The 16,711-nt window shown below is 41.3% G+C and overlaps 2 protein-coding genes across 2 annotated transcripts; both read left to right on the plus strand.

The window, feature by feature from the left end:
* The first annotated feature begins 23 nt into the window (after positions 1-23).
* On the plus strand, positions 24-5,404 carry sf3a1 (splicing factor 3a, subunit 1). The gene is made up of 15 exons (XM_061671402.1): positions 24-250; positions 766-872; positions 973-1,177; positions 1,268-1,519; positions 1,611-1,685; positions 1,792-1,942; positions 2,315-2,511; positions 2,690-2,807; positions 2,908-3,215; positions 3,323-3,571; positions 3,649-3,856; positions 3,930-4,084; positions 4,631-4,732; positions 4,828-4,899; positions 5,063-5,404. The coding sequence occupies exons 1-15, from the start codon at positions 206-208 to the stop codon at positions 5,162-5,164; spliced, it is 2,346 nt and encodes a 781-aa protein (XP_061527386.1). The 5' UTR covers positions 24-205; the 3' UTR covers positions 5,165-5,404.
* A 187-nt stretch (positions 5,405-5,591) lies between these two features.
* Positions 5,592-16,311, plus strand: LOC133399681 (TBC1 domain family member 10A-like). The gene is made up of 10 exons (XM_061671403.1): positions 5,592-5,776; positions 6,063-6,275; positions 7,247-7,346; positions 9,474-9,581; positions 9,826-9,932; positions 10,014-10,128; positions 11,599-11,664; positions 12,048-12,237; positions 12,987-13,141; positions 14,168-16,311. Exons 2-10 carry the CDS (start codon positions 6,094-6,096, stop codon positions 14,666-14,668), a joined length of 1,524 nt encoding a protein of 507 aa, XP_061527387.1. The 5' UTR covers positions 5,592-5,776; positions 6,063-6,093; the 3' UTR covers positions 14,669-16,311.
* Positions 16,312-16,711: the final 400 nt, after the last annotated feature.

The following is a 16,711-nucleotide window of genomic DNA, read 5'->3' on the forward strand; positions in this document are numbered from 1 at the left end:
TGCGGCACGTGCCCACCCGGAAGTCATACGTCGCCATTGGCGTGTGCTAGCAAGAGGACCGCGCAGTTAGTTTTCAGTCACAGCATTTGTTTGAACACTTATTTACGACTCATTTGATTGCATTGTAGAATTCATCTACTTAAAATTCAATACTACCTGCCTCTGTGTCTTAGGTGACTTTTGAGTTGATTAAAAAGACGCAATCATGCCGCCTGGCCCAGTTCAAATCGTCCAGCCGGAGCTCAACAAGGTAACGATAGCATTGCTAGTTAGCCGATGTTAGCAAGTGACCGAACCTACAGTTTGCATTTAGTTAAATGATGTGTTCATATGTTAATACTGTATAGTAAGCATTGGTATATTGTCAATTTTCAAGTAATTACTTTAACATTAAGAATTTATATATTTTATGATCTATTTTACGGCAACCCCAATTGTCATTCATTCGCATTAAAGAGCCCCCCCCCCCCCCCCCCCCCCCAAAAAAAAAATAATCGTCGTATTTCATGCTAAAAGAACTCTGCTGGATTTGTTTTGACAGGGATATGGGGAATGAATGTACACGATCGCCTGCGTGATATGACAGTTCAAATAAATTATCACGCACCGGCCGCAACATTCTACTGCATTAAACTTGTTTCTGATGCCTATATAGTAGTGGCCTTGTTAAAGTCGCGTAATATATTGCCATTCCCGTAATATTGTATTGCAAGTCATATCTCATTGTGAATTTTAATTCGACACAAATATACATGTGGTATACAGGTTGATGCAGTTGAAGAAACACCAGCAACAAAACCTATTGTTGGCATTATATACCCACCACCTGAGGTCCGAAACATTGTTGACAAAACAGCCAGCTTTGTTGCCAGGTTGGTTTCTAAATACAAGTGAAATAAACTCATTTTCTTCAGCTCTAGATTGTTATTGTTATATTGTAGTAATGCTTCATCAAGTCTTGTCGCTTTTCAGGAATGGGCCCGAATTTGAAGCAAGAATCCGTCAGAATGAGATCAACAATCCCAAATTCAATTTCCTCAACCCGAATGACCCATACCATGCTTATTACCGACATAAGGTTAATGAGTTCAAGGAGGGTAAAGCCCTGGAACCATCAGCAGCTGTGCCAAAGGTTATGCAGCAGACCATGCAACAAACCCAACAACTTCCTCAGAAAGTATGACCTTTTTGTAATCCAGGGTGTTCTTATATGACACTTCCGATTAGGGATATTTGTATGATTTTCTTGTGTTGTGGTTGTGCAAAGGTGCAGGTGATCCAAGAAGCTATCATTCCTAAAGAGCCACCTCCTGAGTTTGAGTTCATCGCCGATCCTCCGTCAATTGCTGCATTCGATCTGGATGTCGTCAAGCTCACTGCGCAGTTTGTTGCCCGCAATGGCCGTCAGTTCCTCACTCAGCTCATGCAGAAGGAACAGAGGAACTACCAATTTGATTTTCTACGCCCGCAGCACAGCCTTTTCAACTACTTTACCAAATTAGTTGAGCAGTATACCAAGGTGAAAAAAATGCCTAATTTTAACAACATTCTTTTAGAATGAATTATTTTTATGCTAAATGAAACAATGTATGTGTTTCCTTCACTTTTAGATTTTAATTCCTCCCAAAGGGCTGCTCGTAAAGCTGAAGAAAGAGGCTGAGAATCCAAAAGAGGTTATGGACCAGGTGAACAATTACTCTTTTTTTTTTTCTTCATGTTATTATTATTATTATTATATGTTACTTAAAGGATTTAACAGCCTGTTCTCTTTCGCTATTGCGCAACTATCAGGTGAGGTACCGGGTCGAGTGGGCAAAGTACCAGGAGCGTGAAAGAAAGAAAGAAGAGGAGGAAAGGGAGAAGGAACGAGTAGCATACGCTCAAATCGACTGGCATGACTTTGTTGTGGTGGAGACGGTGGATTTCCAGCCCAACGAGCAAGGTAATACAGACAGTAGAATTACCCCTGGCTAGTGTTGTCAAAAAAATAAATAATTACAACTTTGATACGATACCTGCATAACGTATCACAATATTATGGGAAAATCCTGAAATATGGTGTCAGATGATAAAACTCAGAAAATATTTTCATTGGCCAGTGGATGATAAAAAAGTGTTTATATGTTGTCTTGATACACACACACAGATTACTCCCTGCAGCCGTCCGTCTCTGTCACTGCCAGCCTTCGATAGCGATACTAAAAACATGGAGTTTTTTCTTTTTGACTCTAATATTGGTGTACGTCAACCCTACGCCTGAAACTGAAGGTAATTTGAGGGTTGTAGCATAACACACAAAGCTCATCTTTCCTAGGGCACTTCCCGCCACCCACGACCCCCGAGGAGCTCGGTGCCCGCATCCTAATCCAGGAGCGTTATGAGAAGTATGGCGAGAGCGAGGAAGTGGAAATGGAGGTCGAAAGTGATGATGAGACTGATGAACGGGAGGGACGCCCTACTAACCAGGCCCCGCAAACTGATCAAGACACACAGGTCCAGGACATGGATGAGGTAAGATGCTAAAAAGAATGTGGTACACCCAAAAAGCTACTAATGTATTATAATAATCATCTTGGTGCTGCAGACCAGCATATTTTAGTCAAAGAAGCTGTCTAATTATTTCTTATCACATTGTAAAATGAACAAACTAGTTGTAACAATGAAGTGTAATGTCAATCTTGTTTTCTAGGGATCTGATGATGAGGATGAAGGCATGAAAGCGCCAGTGCCTGCCAGCAACCCAATGCCACCCCCACTGCCCCCAACTCCAGACCAAGTTATTATCCGTAAAGACTATGATCCAAAAGGTAAGGGCTGCCTCCTTTTAGATTGTGCTAATCTCATTAGGATGCCAACAGTTTATCACCATTTCCAGCGTATGATGAGCTGATGCCATTATTTCATCAGCTTCCAAAGCGCCGGTGCCAGTCGTTACTTCAGATGAGTATCTTATCTCACCTATTACTGGTGAGAAGATCCCAGCCAGTAAAATACCGGAGCACATGCGTATCGGTCTGCTGGATCCACGGTGGCTGGAGCAAAGGGACCGCAGCATCAGAGACAGGCAGACTGAAGATGAGGTTTATGCTCCTGGGATGGACATCGATAGCAGCTTGAAGCAACTGGCGGAGAGGCGTACGGATATCTTTGGTGTGGAGGAGACAGCCATTGGTAAGAAGATTGGAGAAGAAGAAATCCAGAAGCCAGAGGAAAAGGTGAGTGCAGTTATGGTCTTATATCAAAAAGGTATCGGATTTATTTTTTTAAAATATTTATTTCGCTTCCATGCTCCTTAAACTGATTTGTGATGCTCTCTCTCCAGGTCACCTGGGATGGCCACTCTGGAAGCATGGCACGCACCCAGCAAGCAGCACAAGCCAACATCACCCTCCAAGAGCAGATTGAAGCCATTCACAAGGCCAAAGGGCTGGTGGGAGAGGATGACAATAAAGAGAAGATTGGGCCAAGCAAACCCAGTGACACACACCACATGCCTCCCATGCTATCATCTGCACCCATTTTGCCTAAACCGAGCCCTCCGGTCACCGGAGTGCCTCGTCCCCCCACTTCTGTAAGTTGTGTACACAAAAAGAAGATTTGTCTTAGACGAGTTGTGGCTTGACCGCAGTCGACTGTGCTTGTTTGCAGTTGGGCCCTCCGGTGCGCACCACGCTTCTGTCGGCTGTGCCTGTGATTCCAAGGCCGCCCGTGGCTCCCGTTGTGCGCCTGGGTCCAGGACAAGTTTTAACGTCAATGCCGCCTATGATTCCCGGTCCTCGCATTAACGTGGTTCCCATGCCGCCGTCGGCATCTCACATGATGGCGCCGAGACCACCTCCTATGGTCGTTCCAGCTAGTAAGATAGATTTCTGTTGCAATGACTGCTTGTTACCCTGTGTAAAACTAATTTTCCTACTGTTACCATCTAGCATTTGTTCCTGCTCCTCCTGTACCACAACCGCCGAGTGTTGTTCCTGCGCCGCCATCCCATCCTCTGGCGCCTCATGACGATGAGCCAATGAACAAGAAGATGAAGACAGAAGACAACCTTATTCCAGAGGATGAGTTTATTCGCAGAAATAAGGTCCGTAATATCAGTTATTTGCAAGTTGGCTTTCTTTCGAAATCGATATTTTCTATGGCATACTATACTACACTACAAAATACTCCCACAAATGTGGGGCATTGATGGAAAATGACATTTGTTAAAATATTCTAACAAATTAATATAATGTTGTAAAAATCACTATGCACCGAAGAAACTCTTGCAATGCTAAATGTTACATTAAAAAATGTGATTGACAAGAATTCAACCACAGTTGAGTATATCGTCATCAAAAATCTGAAATAATTGTTTGTATAATTAAGAAATAATGTACCCGGTACTTATTTATGTTATGTAAATACAAATGAATTGTCCCATTTGAAATGTATTAATGTTTAAATTAATAGTTGTATCAAGTTATTCAAGTATAAAATTGAGTTGTATAATTGTATTTTACACAACTATAAAATTTAAATGGCATACTTGTCATCGGTAAGCCAATCTTGTTTTTATTACTCTTTTGCACTACATATAAATACATACAATACTTTCTCAATTTTGTATTGTTGTGTTGTTTTTCTTAAGGGTCCCGTGGCAGTCAAAGTGCAGGTCCCCAGCATGCAGGACAAGACAGAATGGAAGCTCAATGGCCAAGTGCTCAATTTCACTGTCCCACTCACGGACCAGGTAATCAATCAGTGCCCTCTTTGTTTATTTTTATTGTCAAAAACATGCCTTCTTAACACTTGCATAATGGATGTGTAAATATAATTTCTCCTCAGGTCTCTGTTATTAAAGTCAAAATCCATGAAGCCACAGGCATGCCGGCAGGAAAGCAGAAGTTACAATATGAGGTAAATTGACCTTTAGAAAAAAACAAATAATTTGAGTCCGAATTTCCAAACAAAGCTGTCACCTTTAAAGCAGGACGGGTGAAAATTCAAGTGTCAGCCCAATTCAACCAAATGCAAATATGTACGTGCGGTTGACTGTATCTGTATTTCTCTTTTTTTGTAGGGCATTTTCATTAAAGACTCCAACTCTCTGGCTTATTACAACATGAGCACTGGTTCGGTCATTCATTTGGGATTGAAGGAGAGAGGTGGAAGAAAGAAGTGAGCCTCCAGAAAGACGCACGAGATGTTTGCATCCCATTTTCAAGTTGGATATGTTTTACCTTATTGTATCACAATTTAATTTTGTCATTTCCATTGCAATTGTATTCAGTACTGTGCATACTGTAGCTTGTTTAACTAAATGTAATGTTATCGTAACTCATTCAAAGTGTATGTTCTTGTAAACCGTTGACTGGATTGTTCTGGAATGATGGTGCATTTTCACTTAATAAAAACCAAAAGAGCCCAATCTGTGTGGGATTTTTATTTTATTTTATTTTTTAAATATATTTTACCCAAGTACGATGCATGCAGCGAGAGACCATGTATGGACTGATTAGCCATAAGTCAATACTAACTATACAGTAACTGTACAGTTCCCCTCTTCACAAGTGGTAGTAACAAGCGCAGGCGCTAGGGGTAACACGACACCAGTATTAAACCATTAGATCGCTGGACGAGCACAATTTGACAGGAGGACATCGAGCACTTCATATTTTCATTATCTACTTGTATTAGTGAGTTCCCCTGGCAATGAAGTACACCATACCGTCAGTGGACGGTGGAGCCCGCGTAGGAAGAATAGTACTTGGGGTTGGAGTTCCGAGCTGTTAACGTAAGTGTGCATTAGCATCCTCGCTAGCTAACGTGTTCAAACTCGGCTTGGAGTTGACGTTACGTGAACACACTTTTCCATAAGAACTCCGAACCTTGGTCTGTTTAATGGCTTGAGGAGCGGCGCCTGTTAATGGTTAGCGAGGGAACAGTAAAATTCAATTCAAAAACAATGGCGTCAGTGATGTTTGACTCGACCTTATATGCACTTCAGGGGCATTTTTTTTTTTTTTTTTTTTTTTCTTTCTTCTTTCTTCTTCTTCTTCCTGACTTGGGCTTGTCAACAGGCTCGCTAGCCTGCTAGCTGTCGACGCTAACATGGCCAACACGGAGAACGGCCGTCGTCCCGTGGACACAAGGAGCATCCGGACCATCAGCAGCAGCCAAATCGACGACGAAAGTTCACTGGGTTCCGACTCCGAGATCAACGGCTTCACCACTGACAAGCAAGCCGACAAATATGGATTTATTGGCGGAGCGCAGCAGTACACGGAGGCGTCGTACGTTGCATTTTAAATGTGCTTTAAATACCCTCTTTTTAACCGCAAAGGAATGCGAAGAGGGTACAGTAAATGTGATTAACTCGAGATGTGTGCGTGTGCTGCGTGGCACAATGTGGTTATTATTCCTTGTGTTTTCTTCGCTGCAACGTACAATGTCTAGCCTTATAACAGTGGATTAAAACGCGTCCCTTGCAAGGTCACATCATTATTCTTACTGCACCCCTTTTTGCTAGTAATAACTTTATTCACTCTTCAAATGATTGGCGTTTTATTGAAGTGTCTGCAAAAGCACAAAATGTCATTTTCATGGGCGCCAGCCAACATTGTGTTAGCCTACTGAAGGAGTGCGTTTAAGTTTTGTCAGATAGCATTCATTCCTAAAGACAACACTTCTTCCAAAGTTGTAGATTATAAAAAAAAAATCTCATTTATTTTTAGTTATGTTCCATTAACTGGTGTCACCGTTGAAATAAAAGAGGAGGGCCTTAAAATAGTCCATTTGAAGTAATGTGAGCCTTCAATTACACGCTTTTGCTGATGAGATAATTGTATAGTTTGAAAAGCGTTGACATCACTCATAATGTTATGTTACAGCTGCCTGCATTTTCTTTTACAATCGGCGCTTTTAATGTGGGTCTCTTGGTTTGGTAGCCTGTAGATACTTGAGTCAGGCAACTACTGCTGCTATAAAGTTTCCAGTTAAAACTACTAGATCTAAATGAATTGCGTTAATCCTCAATCTTAATTGCTCTCACATGACCATCAATTCAAATCTTAAAATAAAATGACGCTGGCACAATCCCCTCCATACAAAGGCTTTTGCTTTTAACAGACGACTGGATGTTTATACTGTTCAACTGACGATCACTTAATGCTTACTTCAGTCCTTTTATAGTTCAATTTAAACAAAGAACATGTGTTTATACAAACTGAAATGAGATATGTTCTCCTTTCATGTGTGTCTGCAGAGCTCAGGATGTGCCTACAGCAGTGCTCAGGCAAAGGGAGGTGAAGTGGTTGGATATGCTCAATCACTGGGACAAGTGGATGATCAAGAGGTTCAATAAGGTCTGGCCAAAAATGTCCAAACTGTCGAAACACAAAGTGCCATGTGGTTCACATGAGGCCAGCCATTTAGATCGGTGCAACTTCTGCTTTTCTAAAGGGTTATTACATATCTGCCAATATATTTGCCACAGTGATTTCCACACTCTCATATTTCTACAATTTGTTTGTTCATTGTAAGAAGCCTGCAGGAGGCTAGAGATTTTTTTTTTTGTCATTATACTCACACAGTGACTGTCTTATCAACCCATGCAGTTTTATATATATATATATATATATATATATATATATATTTATTTATTTGTGTAAATTTATTTTGTAATTTTAATTGTAAAAAAAAAAAAAAATAAATAAAAAAAAAAATATGATAACCATCGAACCAGAAGTGAACGTTACATAGAGCAGTGTCTGGGGTCACAGTATATCGGCAGTACAATTTATTAAACATTACATACACACATCGATTTTTACAGAACCCAGGAGACATTTTTGTTGCGTGCATGGGATATTAATAATAAAACACCTTCATGTTGTCTCCCACGTGCTGTAAATTTTAACAAATGCTATTGAAATACAGTACAAGCCTGCTAAACTACTTTTATTAAAGGTCCCATATTTTGGCTATTTAGACCTCCATAGAGTGACTCTCTAACATGGATGTGTCCATTTCATTTCAACAAACAACTTTGTTCTGTCCTACGAGTGTCCAGAAAAGGCCCCTCTGACAGCTACTTCTGTTTGACCCACTTTTGTATCCACTTTGTCCGTATTTGGCTAAGTCCGCCCCCTTTCCTCCGATTGGTTGCCCCCGTTTAGAAGTCCCACTTGTGAGAGCTTTTGTGTTTGTTGACAGCACTGGCTCAGGAGCAGAGAGTTAGGGGGAGATCTTCGCTGGTGGCGTTGATAGGTTCGAGAAATGAGCTAATTTCAGAAAAACGTCTGCAACCCCGGAATGCATGGACAATTTGAATTCATTTTTCACATAGTTACTGAGGCACCAGAGAGCCAATACTACATCCCAAATACTAGAAAAAGTGGGTTTGGTCAAATATGGCAACTTTAATTTCAACAATAGCTTCAAAATGCCACGAAACAACTTGCTTTCCCCTCTCCATTATGGGCCTGTTGTCGTCAAAGAGGGAGTGCGGTAGTTTAACTTGATGTGATTTATTATGCAATGGTTAACTTTGCTTTATGGTAACTATAACTTAAAACCTAGCCTTCAAAATTACTAAGTTTCATGTTGCCTGGAAAACGTGAATCAAATGAATTCACTTTTACTTATTTCACAGAACAGATTGCGTTCAACTTTTTGAGATTCCACTGATACAGCTAAAGTCCCATCAAATATCACAAAAAGCACTCTGTCACACATTATGTAAGAGAAGAGGTAATAATAAAAACAATGAAAATGAAGTTGCCAAAGTGGTTTAGTTAATGGAAAATGTTTAAGACACATGCATTTCATCAAATAACATACTGGAATCACATTCAGTCTTTTACCGACATTATAGTTAACCGTGTGTATGTGTGAGTGAGACACTGTAAAGAAATCTAACGCAGTGCTGCAACCTTTCTTCATTTCCATGAGTCAGCAGCAGGGCAGGACTTGACCTATCCCTTCTTCACAATACTCAACGTGTGACAGAAACAGTTTAGTGTCATATTCAGGGTGGGGCTCAAATGGCTTCGTATAAGACTGGTATGACAAGACATTGTCCAAACATCCTCTGTGCGTGTATAGACCGTGTTTGTCCAGACTAGAACAGCAAAATTAGCTTGCACTGAACAATGGGTTCATTAGCCCGTTGTGGACTTAATGCTGATAGTTCAGCTGCTGCAAATGTCAGGAAGTAAAGGTTGTTGTTTTCTGATCCCACAGTACAAGTGCCAATAAATACAGTTTTACGACGTTTTCTTCCATCACTTCAACTATTCTATCATGTCAACACCGATTTGTGCATGGTGACATGAAGATACTGAACTAGTCCTATGCAAGCTACATACTTATTGTCTTTACCAGTTATGTTGTTTTTAGTTCTTTTATCAGTTGTGACAAACATGTAGCGTTGGTTACGTTTCTCTGTTGTCGTGCTTCATTTTGTGCCTCTTTATTTCACGTTGGTTCAGGTGAGGCTGCGATGCCAGAAAGGAATCCCTCCTTCGTTGCGAGGCCGTGCGTGGCTCTACCTCTCAGGGGGGAAGGGCAAGAAAGAGCAAAACCAAGGAAAGTTTCAGGTCAGAGACATCTTCTTTTCACTTCCACTCCATTCTAGGGAACATTTCATGTTTCATTTTCAATAGAAATAGTTGGCAAAATGCAGCATTGTGTTAATGTGTTAAAATGTGTGTCAATTTGTTTGTTGAGCGCTTTGTGTGTTTTGTAGAAAGTGTTTATTGAAGTTGGATGATCCAACTTTTATTTCTTGGGAAACCTCAGTGTACAAAATAGATCTCCAGACTCCTTCATTTTCTTTCCTAGGAGTTGGATAGCCAGCCAGGTGACCCCAAATGGAGCGATGTGATTGAAAAAGACCTCCATCGACAGTTTCCATTCCACGAGATGTTTGTGTCGCGGGGAGGACACGGGTAAGAACAGACCAGAAGGGACATGACAGCCAAAGTCCAGTTTGGTGTAGGGTTGTGACCTGCGTTGCGTATCGGTGACAGGCAGAAGGATCTCTTCCGTGTTCTGAAGGCCTACACACTGTACAGACCAGACGAGGGATACTGCCAGGCGCAGGCTCCCATAGCTGCTGTGTTACTCATGCACATGCCTGCTGAGGTACATCACTCCCACGCTTCATCCCCAAACACACACATACACACACACACACACACACACACACACACACACACACAGACAAATCCATTCATATGAAGGTGCTGTCGCCTGTCACTGTCATTAAACACATTTATATTGCATGGCTTCGTTTATAGTATGCATTTTTCAATGACCGCAGGGATTTTCATATGGACAATTAGACAACAATGGTTACATTCTTGTGAATGTAAATTGTTTAAAGGTCCCATGCCATCCAAATCCGTTTTTTCTACTGTTTTATGCATAGCATAGGTCAAAATGAGTCTGGTTTAATTTTGAAGTCTATGTGGCTTTTCGATTTAATACAAAAGGCAATAAGCGCGTAAGGCTTGCAAAACAACCACGTCAGATTTACGTGTCTTTGTGATGTAGATAGTTAGACCTCTATCTCACTGGACTGGAGACTAGTTGGAGACCTGATGGCGACTCGAGTCTCCGCTCGTTGCAGGGACGTCTCTGTGACATTTCCTGTAGTTTCCTGAAGACCAGCTGAGTCGCGGTGAAATCAAACATGTTCGATTTCATTGGAGACCTTTTGGTCTATAAGATCACTATAGAGAAAATGCTTAATTAAGCCAAAATTTATGTGGACATCTCTACTTATGCCCACCTCCGTCTCTGAAAATATCATAACGATCGGCCTAATATGAAAAATGCAAAAGCGGGTGGAAGGACCATGTATTTAATTGGTCCAATTCCTGCCGTGGAATACTGGTTTTATAACACTTAATTGTGTCCGCATGCGTGCCCATGTGATGTGCTTTGACTGAAGGGAACTCAAATGTTTTCTAACAAATCTTTTGTGTTGTATTCATCTATGTTGAGCACTGTTCCGAACATTTCAAGCTTCACAGCAGCAGCAAATGTTAACTGGAGATGGAAGCAGTCATGAATTTGTTTAGAGAGCGCATGTAATCAGTATTTACTCTTTGTGTTCCTCATCCTCTCCTATAATTCTGGACAACAGGCTGCAGTTACCGATGAATGTATCTAGTGTATTTCCCAGCTGCACACCAACGCTATCTGCAGCCCTGTTGGTTGTCACCTTAATCACAACTCAATTGAGATTAGTCACCAACCTGCCATTGCCTCAGGTTATTTTCTTGGGCTTCTCCATATGTAGATATTATGACCAAATTTAAAACAACATAAAAAATATGCCCTTTGTAGCTAACTTGTGATACACGAGAGCAGCAAATAATAAACGTAGATTAGTACATCTCTGACAGGAAGGCCAAATTCTTGTACAGTGTTGTGTCGGATAGTAGTTTGTGCAGGTGTAGTAATGAAGTGACCAACAAGGGTATGTGATTTCTTTCTTTTCATATCTTTAGAATTGAACAAACCTATTTGTAATAATCTAAATGAAAAGGCATGGATGGATCAAAAGCATTTTGTTTCCTGACCTCACTGTTTGTGTGTTTCCCACAGGATGCCTTCTGGGGGCTGGTGCAAATTTGTGAGAAGTATCTTCCTGGCTACTACAGCCCAGGCTTGGTGAGAAACACAGATGTGATTACACCGAAACAAGAGTACAGTGTGAACCTCATAGTCTGACGCAAGACTTTATATGAATAAGCCTGACCTCAAAAAGCATGCAATGTCATTGTGTAACAAGAATATAGTTATGGGTGATTAATCCTAACTTTTGATTTTGCTTAAACTGTCATTGTCCTCTCAAGCGGAGACAAGATTTACTGCTAATAAAGATGATGTTATATAATCATTCTAAAACGTGTAGCAACGTGATGCGATTGGACTAGTTCTTAATAGTGGAACATTCTCATGCCGATCTTCTTTCATTCAGGACATTTCACAGTCCACAAGCGCTTGGTTCCCAATCTTCATGTTAATGGTTCTCCTGTCTCTTTGTCTCTCAGGAAGCTATACAGTTAGATGGAGAGATCCTTTTTGCTCTGCTGCGACGCGTCTGTCCTCTGGCTTTCCGCCATTTGGAGAAGCACAAGATCGACCCCATCCTCTACATGACTGAATGGTTTATGTGTGCCTTCTCCCGAACGCTGCCGTGGGCCTCTGTGTTGCGCGTCTGGGACATGTTCCTCTGTGACGGTAATGCAAAACCTATATTTACATTCTGAAGTTTATGTACACTCAACAAGGGGAAGAATGTCATTATCTAGCATTTAATGTATTGCTATTTGAACGATTCGTTTTCCCAGGCTAGAATGGAAATACAATGTATACTTTGAACCCTCAATGATTATTTATATATATATATATATATATATATATATATATATATATATATATATATATATATATATATATAGATCTATATATCTATTTTTTTTTTTGGGGGGGGGGGGAAGAATTTTGTACAATGTTTAGGATTTTAGCCAGTCTACCCAGGGTCAAATAGGCTCAAATGTACACCTACATTGACAAAAATCTCTAATAAAATGGTGTTGAAGGGTCTCGATAGAATAACTTGACAAGACCTAATAACTTTTTGTAAGTAATCATGATTTATCGCACCTGCAGAGCATAATAACGATTTTTCTGACAGAACCCCTTGTACCGATAAATACTCAGAACAGACGGAAAGTTCAAAAACACAATGAAGATCTAAGGACAAATGTAAATTTCCACAAAATGTGAATGTCATTTGGATAAAGAACTGAAGTTAAGTTATATATGCATCACCTCATGATTATTTCAGTGTTTATACTTTTAATGCAAAGACTGAAAATACAAGAATTAAACAAATAAAAACAATGCATTGTGGAGGAAGACATTTCCACGAGAAACTAGGTTTAATATCTGTGCCACACTTTGTCTTTCTCTTGTTCCTGCCTTAGGTGTGAAAATAATCTTCAGAGTAGGCTTGGTGCTCCTGAAGTGCATGCTGGGTAGTCGTGAGAAGTTGAAGGCCTGCCAGGGCCAGTATGAAACCATGGAGCTTCTCCGAGCAGTGGAGCCACGATACATGCAGGAGGGTTTCCTCGTCCGAGAGGTAAAACCAGCGACCTTATTGAGTCTTTTCAAGAAGACCCGTGTGTGTGTGTGTGTGTGTGTGTGTGTGTGTGTGTGTGTGTGTGTGTGTGTGTGTGCCGCTATCAAAACGTATGCTCCAAGTGACGTACCCTTGGTTAACATTAGCGTCAGCTCAGATAGTGCAAGGTTCAAGACTAGCAATTCATTGGAGAGAGTCAGAAAAATGAGTGTTAAATTAGTCGTGGAATAGAGCTACCGGAAACTCAGTCGTCGTCAAACATCATCACACAACCCCACACGTTATGAAATCACTGAATGAAGTCATAGAAAGTCGTGGAAAGAAAGAAATCAGTCAAGCCTCAGTGTACACTCCTCCCAGACAGACGAGCTTCCAGGCAACGCTTTGATCTCATCAGGGAGCCCCATTGCATCATCATGCATTTTGCATTATGAACTCAAAAGAAATTACAGTAATTATAGTGACTCTTTTGAGAAAGTGCCTGGACAAAATTGCAGCCTGTTTTTATTTTTACTCCGAATGAATCCGGTCGCTTCAGAATATATTGTGAATATTCACATTTTTTAAAAATGTAAGATAATCCTTCACTTTCTACTTTTGCACAGTGTGGGAATGTACTTTACAGAAACGTAAAGCTGTGTTATTGTTAGTTATTATTTACTGTGACCTTGGAACTATGGCTGCTGCTGTCTTTTTGCAGTACAGTACAATAGTCTCCGATGTAGAGCATGTCAGGCAGCGCCACCTGCAGGGAGAATGGTTGTTAGTGACTTCATGGACTGTGGAGAATAAGGGGTGTTCACATCCAAAAGGGCTCACCCAGTCTTTTATAATAAGCTGTCTGTGAGACTTGACCACTGGTGACCCTGCCAGGGGCCTTTGGCATTCACTTAAGTGACAACGGTTAACACAAAGACCACACTTGGCCGGAACTTACTGCATTTCCCGTGAAAGGCGGATCTATTCCTTGGAAAATGATCTCAATAACACAGTTGTATCGGAATGACGCGTGTCTTCCCGACACAGATCCTGGAAGTGCCAATTACGGCGCGAGACGTGGAAAGGGAACATCACACCCAGCTGAAGCGCTGGCGGAAGAACCGCGGCGAGCTCAATTTCAAATCTCCTCCGAGGATGCACGGCGCCCGACTCATCATGTTGGCCGACCCCCCGAGGCACCAGGACCTCCAGCAGCTCCCCACCATTTTGCTGGAGGAGGCAGAGTTCGGCCCACTGCTGAGGAAGGACAAGGAGCAGAAGAGCAAAAAGAAAACCCTGAAGAAGTCGCAGCTCCCTGAGGAGATTCAAAACCCTTACCCTCTTCCCAACGCTACGCCGCCCCCTCCGTCTTATCCGCCAGCCCCGCCTCCAGTGCTAAGCAAGGCCTCGGAGGCTGTGCTACAGACTCAAACCGACCCACTTCGCCAGGACCGCGTGCCCCCTGCCGAGCTCCCCCCGGCCAAAGAGACTCCCCTACAGCGATCCACACACAGCCTCAGCAGCACAGACCAGGATACGTACCTGTAATTAGGACGCACCAGTAACCAGCAACCAGACGTGGATGAGCTTGTTGGACTGTGACTTCACCTTCAGACACCATTTTGGCCTCCGATGGTGTACAACTGCCTTCATGCACTCTCCTCCAAACATCACGGCGCGTTTCCTGGGAAAACGTCGTCCCTTTTGATGTGTGGAAACAAAAACTGCCAAAGTTCATGTGTGTTTTCTTTGTTGTTCACTCAGATTCAACACTATAGTGATATTTCTGATGCAATCCATTCAAAATCATCAATAGAGATATTTAGTTTTTCTTTTTAAATACTTCGTTTTCTCTTTTGGAGTGGGCAGCCCTTTCTATCAGGCAGTTAGCCAGCAGCTGGCTAACTGCCTGATTCCCTGTTTGGGAAGCTAATCACCGCAAGGTCTGTTGGGAGACTTTTTTTTTTTTTTTTTAAGAGTTCTTTTTGTTTTCAACATGCACATTGAACACTTAAGCTTTTTTTATAGTCTTACATTTACATTCAAATCTGTCCTAACATTGTACTTAGGATCTTTTTCTCAGTTATTTATTTTCTACACTTTGTCTCAAAAGCCACGCCAGTGCACAAATTCTTGTTTCTTTTTTTATTTTATTTTATTTTATTTTTAGATGTGGATTACTTAGGGGCGCAGTGACTGTAGGTTTTTTGCAGCAGAAATTGACTTGTCTTTTGGCAGCGGCCACAAGAACACCGCACCAACATTCCTGTCGTCTCAAGTGCTAATCAGCCTTAACGTACTTGTCTACCAAACGCTAATCAGTATAACTAATGACTTTGTGCATGTGCTTTCTATCAAAACTTGCCAATTGCATAATGGTGCTGACCTTCCATTTGGGATTGTTTGGATATTCCCACCTGTTACATGTTTCCATAGTAGTAGTCACTTCTATGAGGTGCCTCCTTTTTTTAACTTGTCATGAATTGTACAGATCGGGCACAATGTATTATCATGAAATATTTGGATGCGTAATGCATTCGTAGCAATCGGAAATGTCATTTCTACGTTTTCACTATGTCCCCATACCGTGTATTTTCTACTTTGTATCAACTTTGCAACACTAGAGGAAAAACCTGACTGTCAGCAAATTGGGGGGAAAAAAACCTGTGCTATAAATATACTTAAATGTAAAATTTCGGAATATTTGAATATACGTTCTTAGGTGGGTTATGAAAGATATGTTTAATCAGAACCAATAGGCACTTTGCAACATATTAATGTTGTCAAATAAAATGTTTTCGATTTTGTTGCATTTGAAAACATCCGCAGTCGAGTTTTTTTTCTTTTCAAACTGGCTGGAATAGCTCCTTTTCACGATGTGCCAAATGTCTTCATTTCACCAGTAGATGGCGCAGCATAGTCATCACCGAAACGAAGCCTAACTTGTGCAGAACGTGGCCCCCTCGGTGGGCCTAATCGTGCCAGCATATAATAGCTCAGTTCTACCTGCAATCTTGGACCAGCTAATAAAAAGAACACGGTTTACACACTTTCAACTTTTGAAAGAGATGAAAAATGTATAAATATGATGATCACACCTTTACGCTTACAGCCAGGTTGCATGAAGGAGCACTTCATCCAACGATAATGCAGAGAAATCAAAATGTAAAAGCATATCTCTGAAGAGCCAATAAAACATTTTTGTCCTCGTCGAGATGTTTTCATCTTCGGGCTCACTTCATGAACTGCACTTAACAGCATCCTATGACAGGTGTGAGTCCTCATTTTTATAGCATTGGTAATTCCTTATAATTTCATGTATATAGGAGCATAGCCGGAAGTTGTTATTTTAAATAGTGATAAAGTTCTTCATGGAAGCGGGCTGTGTCGAATGTACAAGCTCTTATCTCTGAGAAGCTGCTGTTCCTGTGTCTCGTTCTGCTCATCCTCCTTATGAGACAACAAGGTCTGGAATGTGTGTGTGTTCGGTCATTGTACAAGCATTTATCCTTTCAACACCTGTCTCTTTAGCTCCACCCTTGCTCAGGAGGTCATTCCTAGTGTCAGCCCCTCTTTAAACTAATGACGGAC

This window comes from Phycodurus eques, chromosome 3, assembly GCF_024500275.1.
Source record: "Phycodurus eques isolate BA_2022a chromosome 3, UOR_Pequ_1.1, whole genome shotgun sequence".
Lineage (NCBI taxonomy): Eukaryota > Metazoa > Chordata > Actinopteri > Syngnathiformes > Syngnathidae > Phycodurus > Phycodurus eques.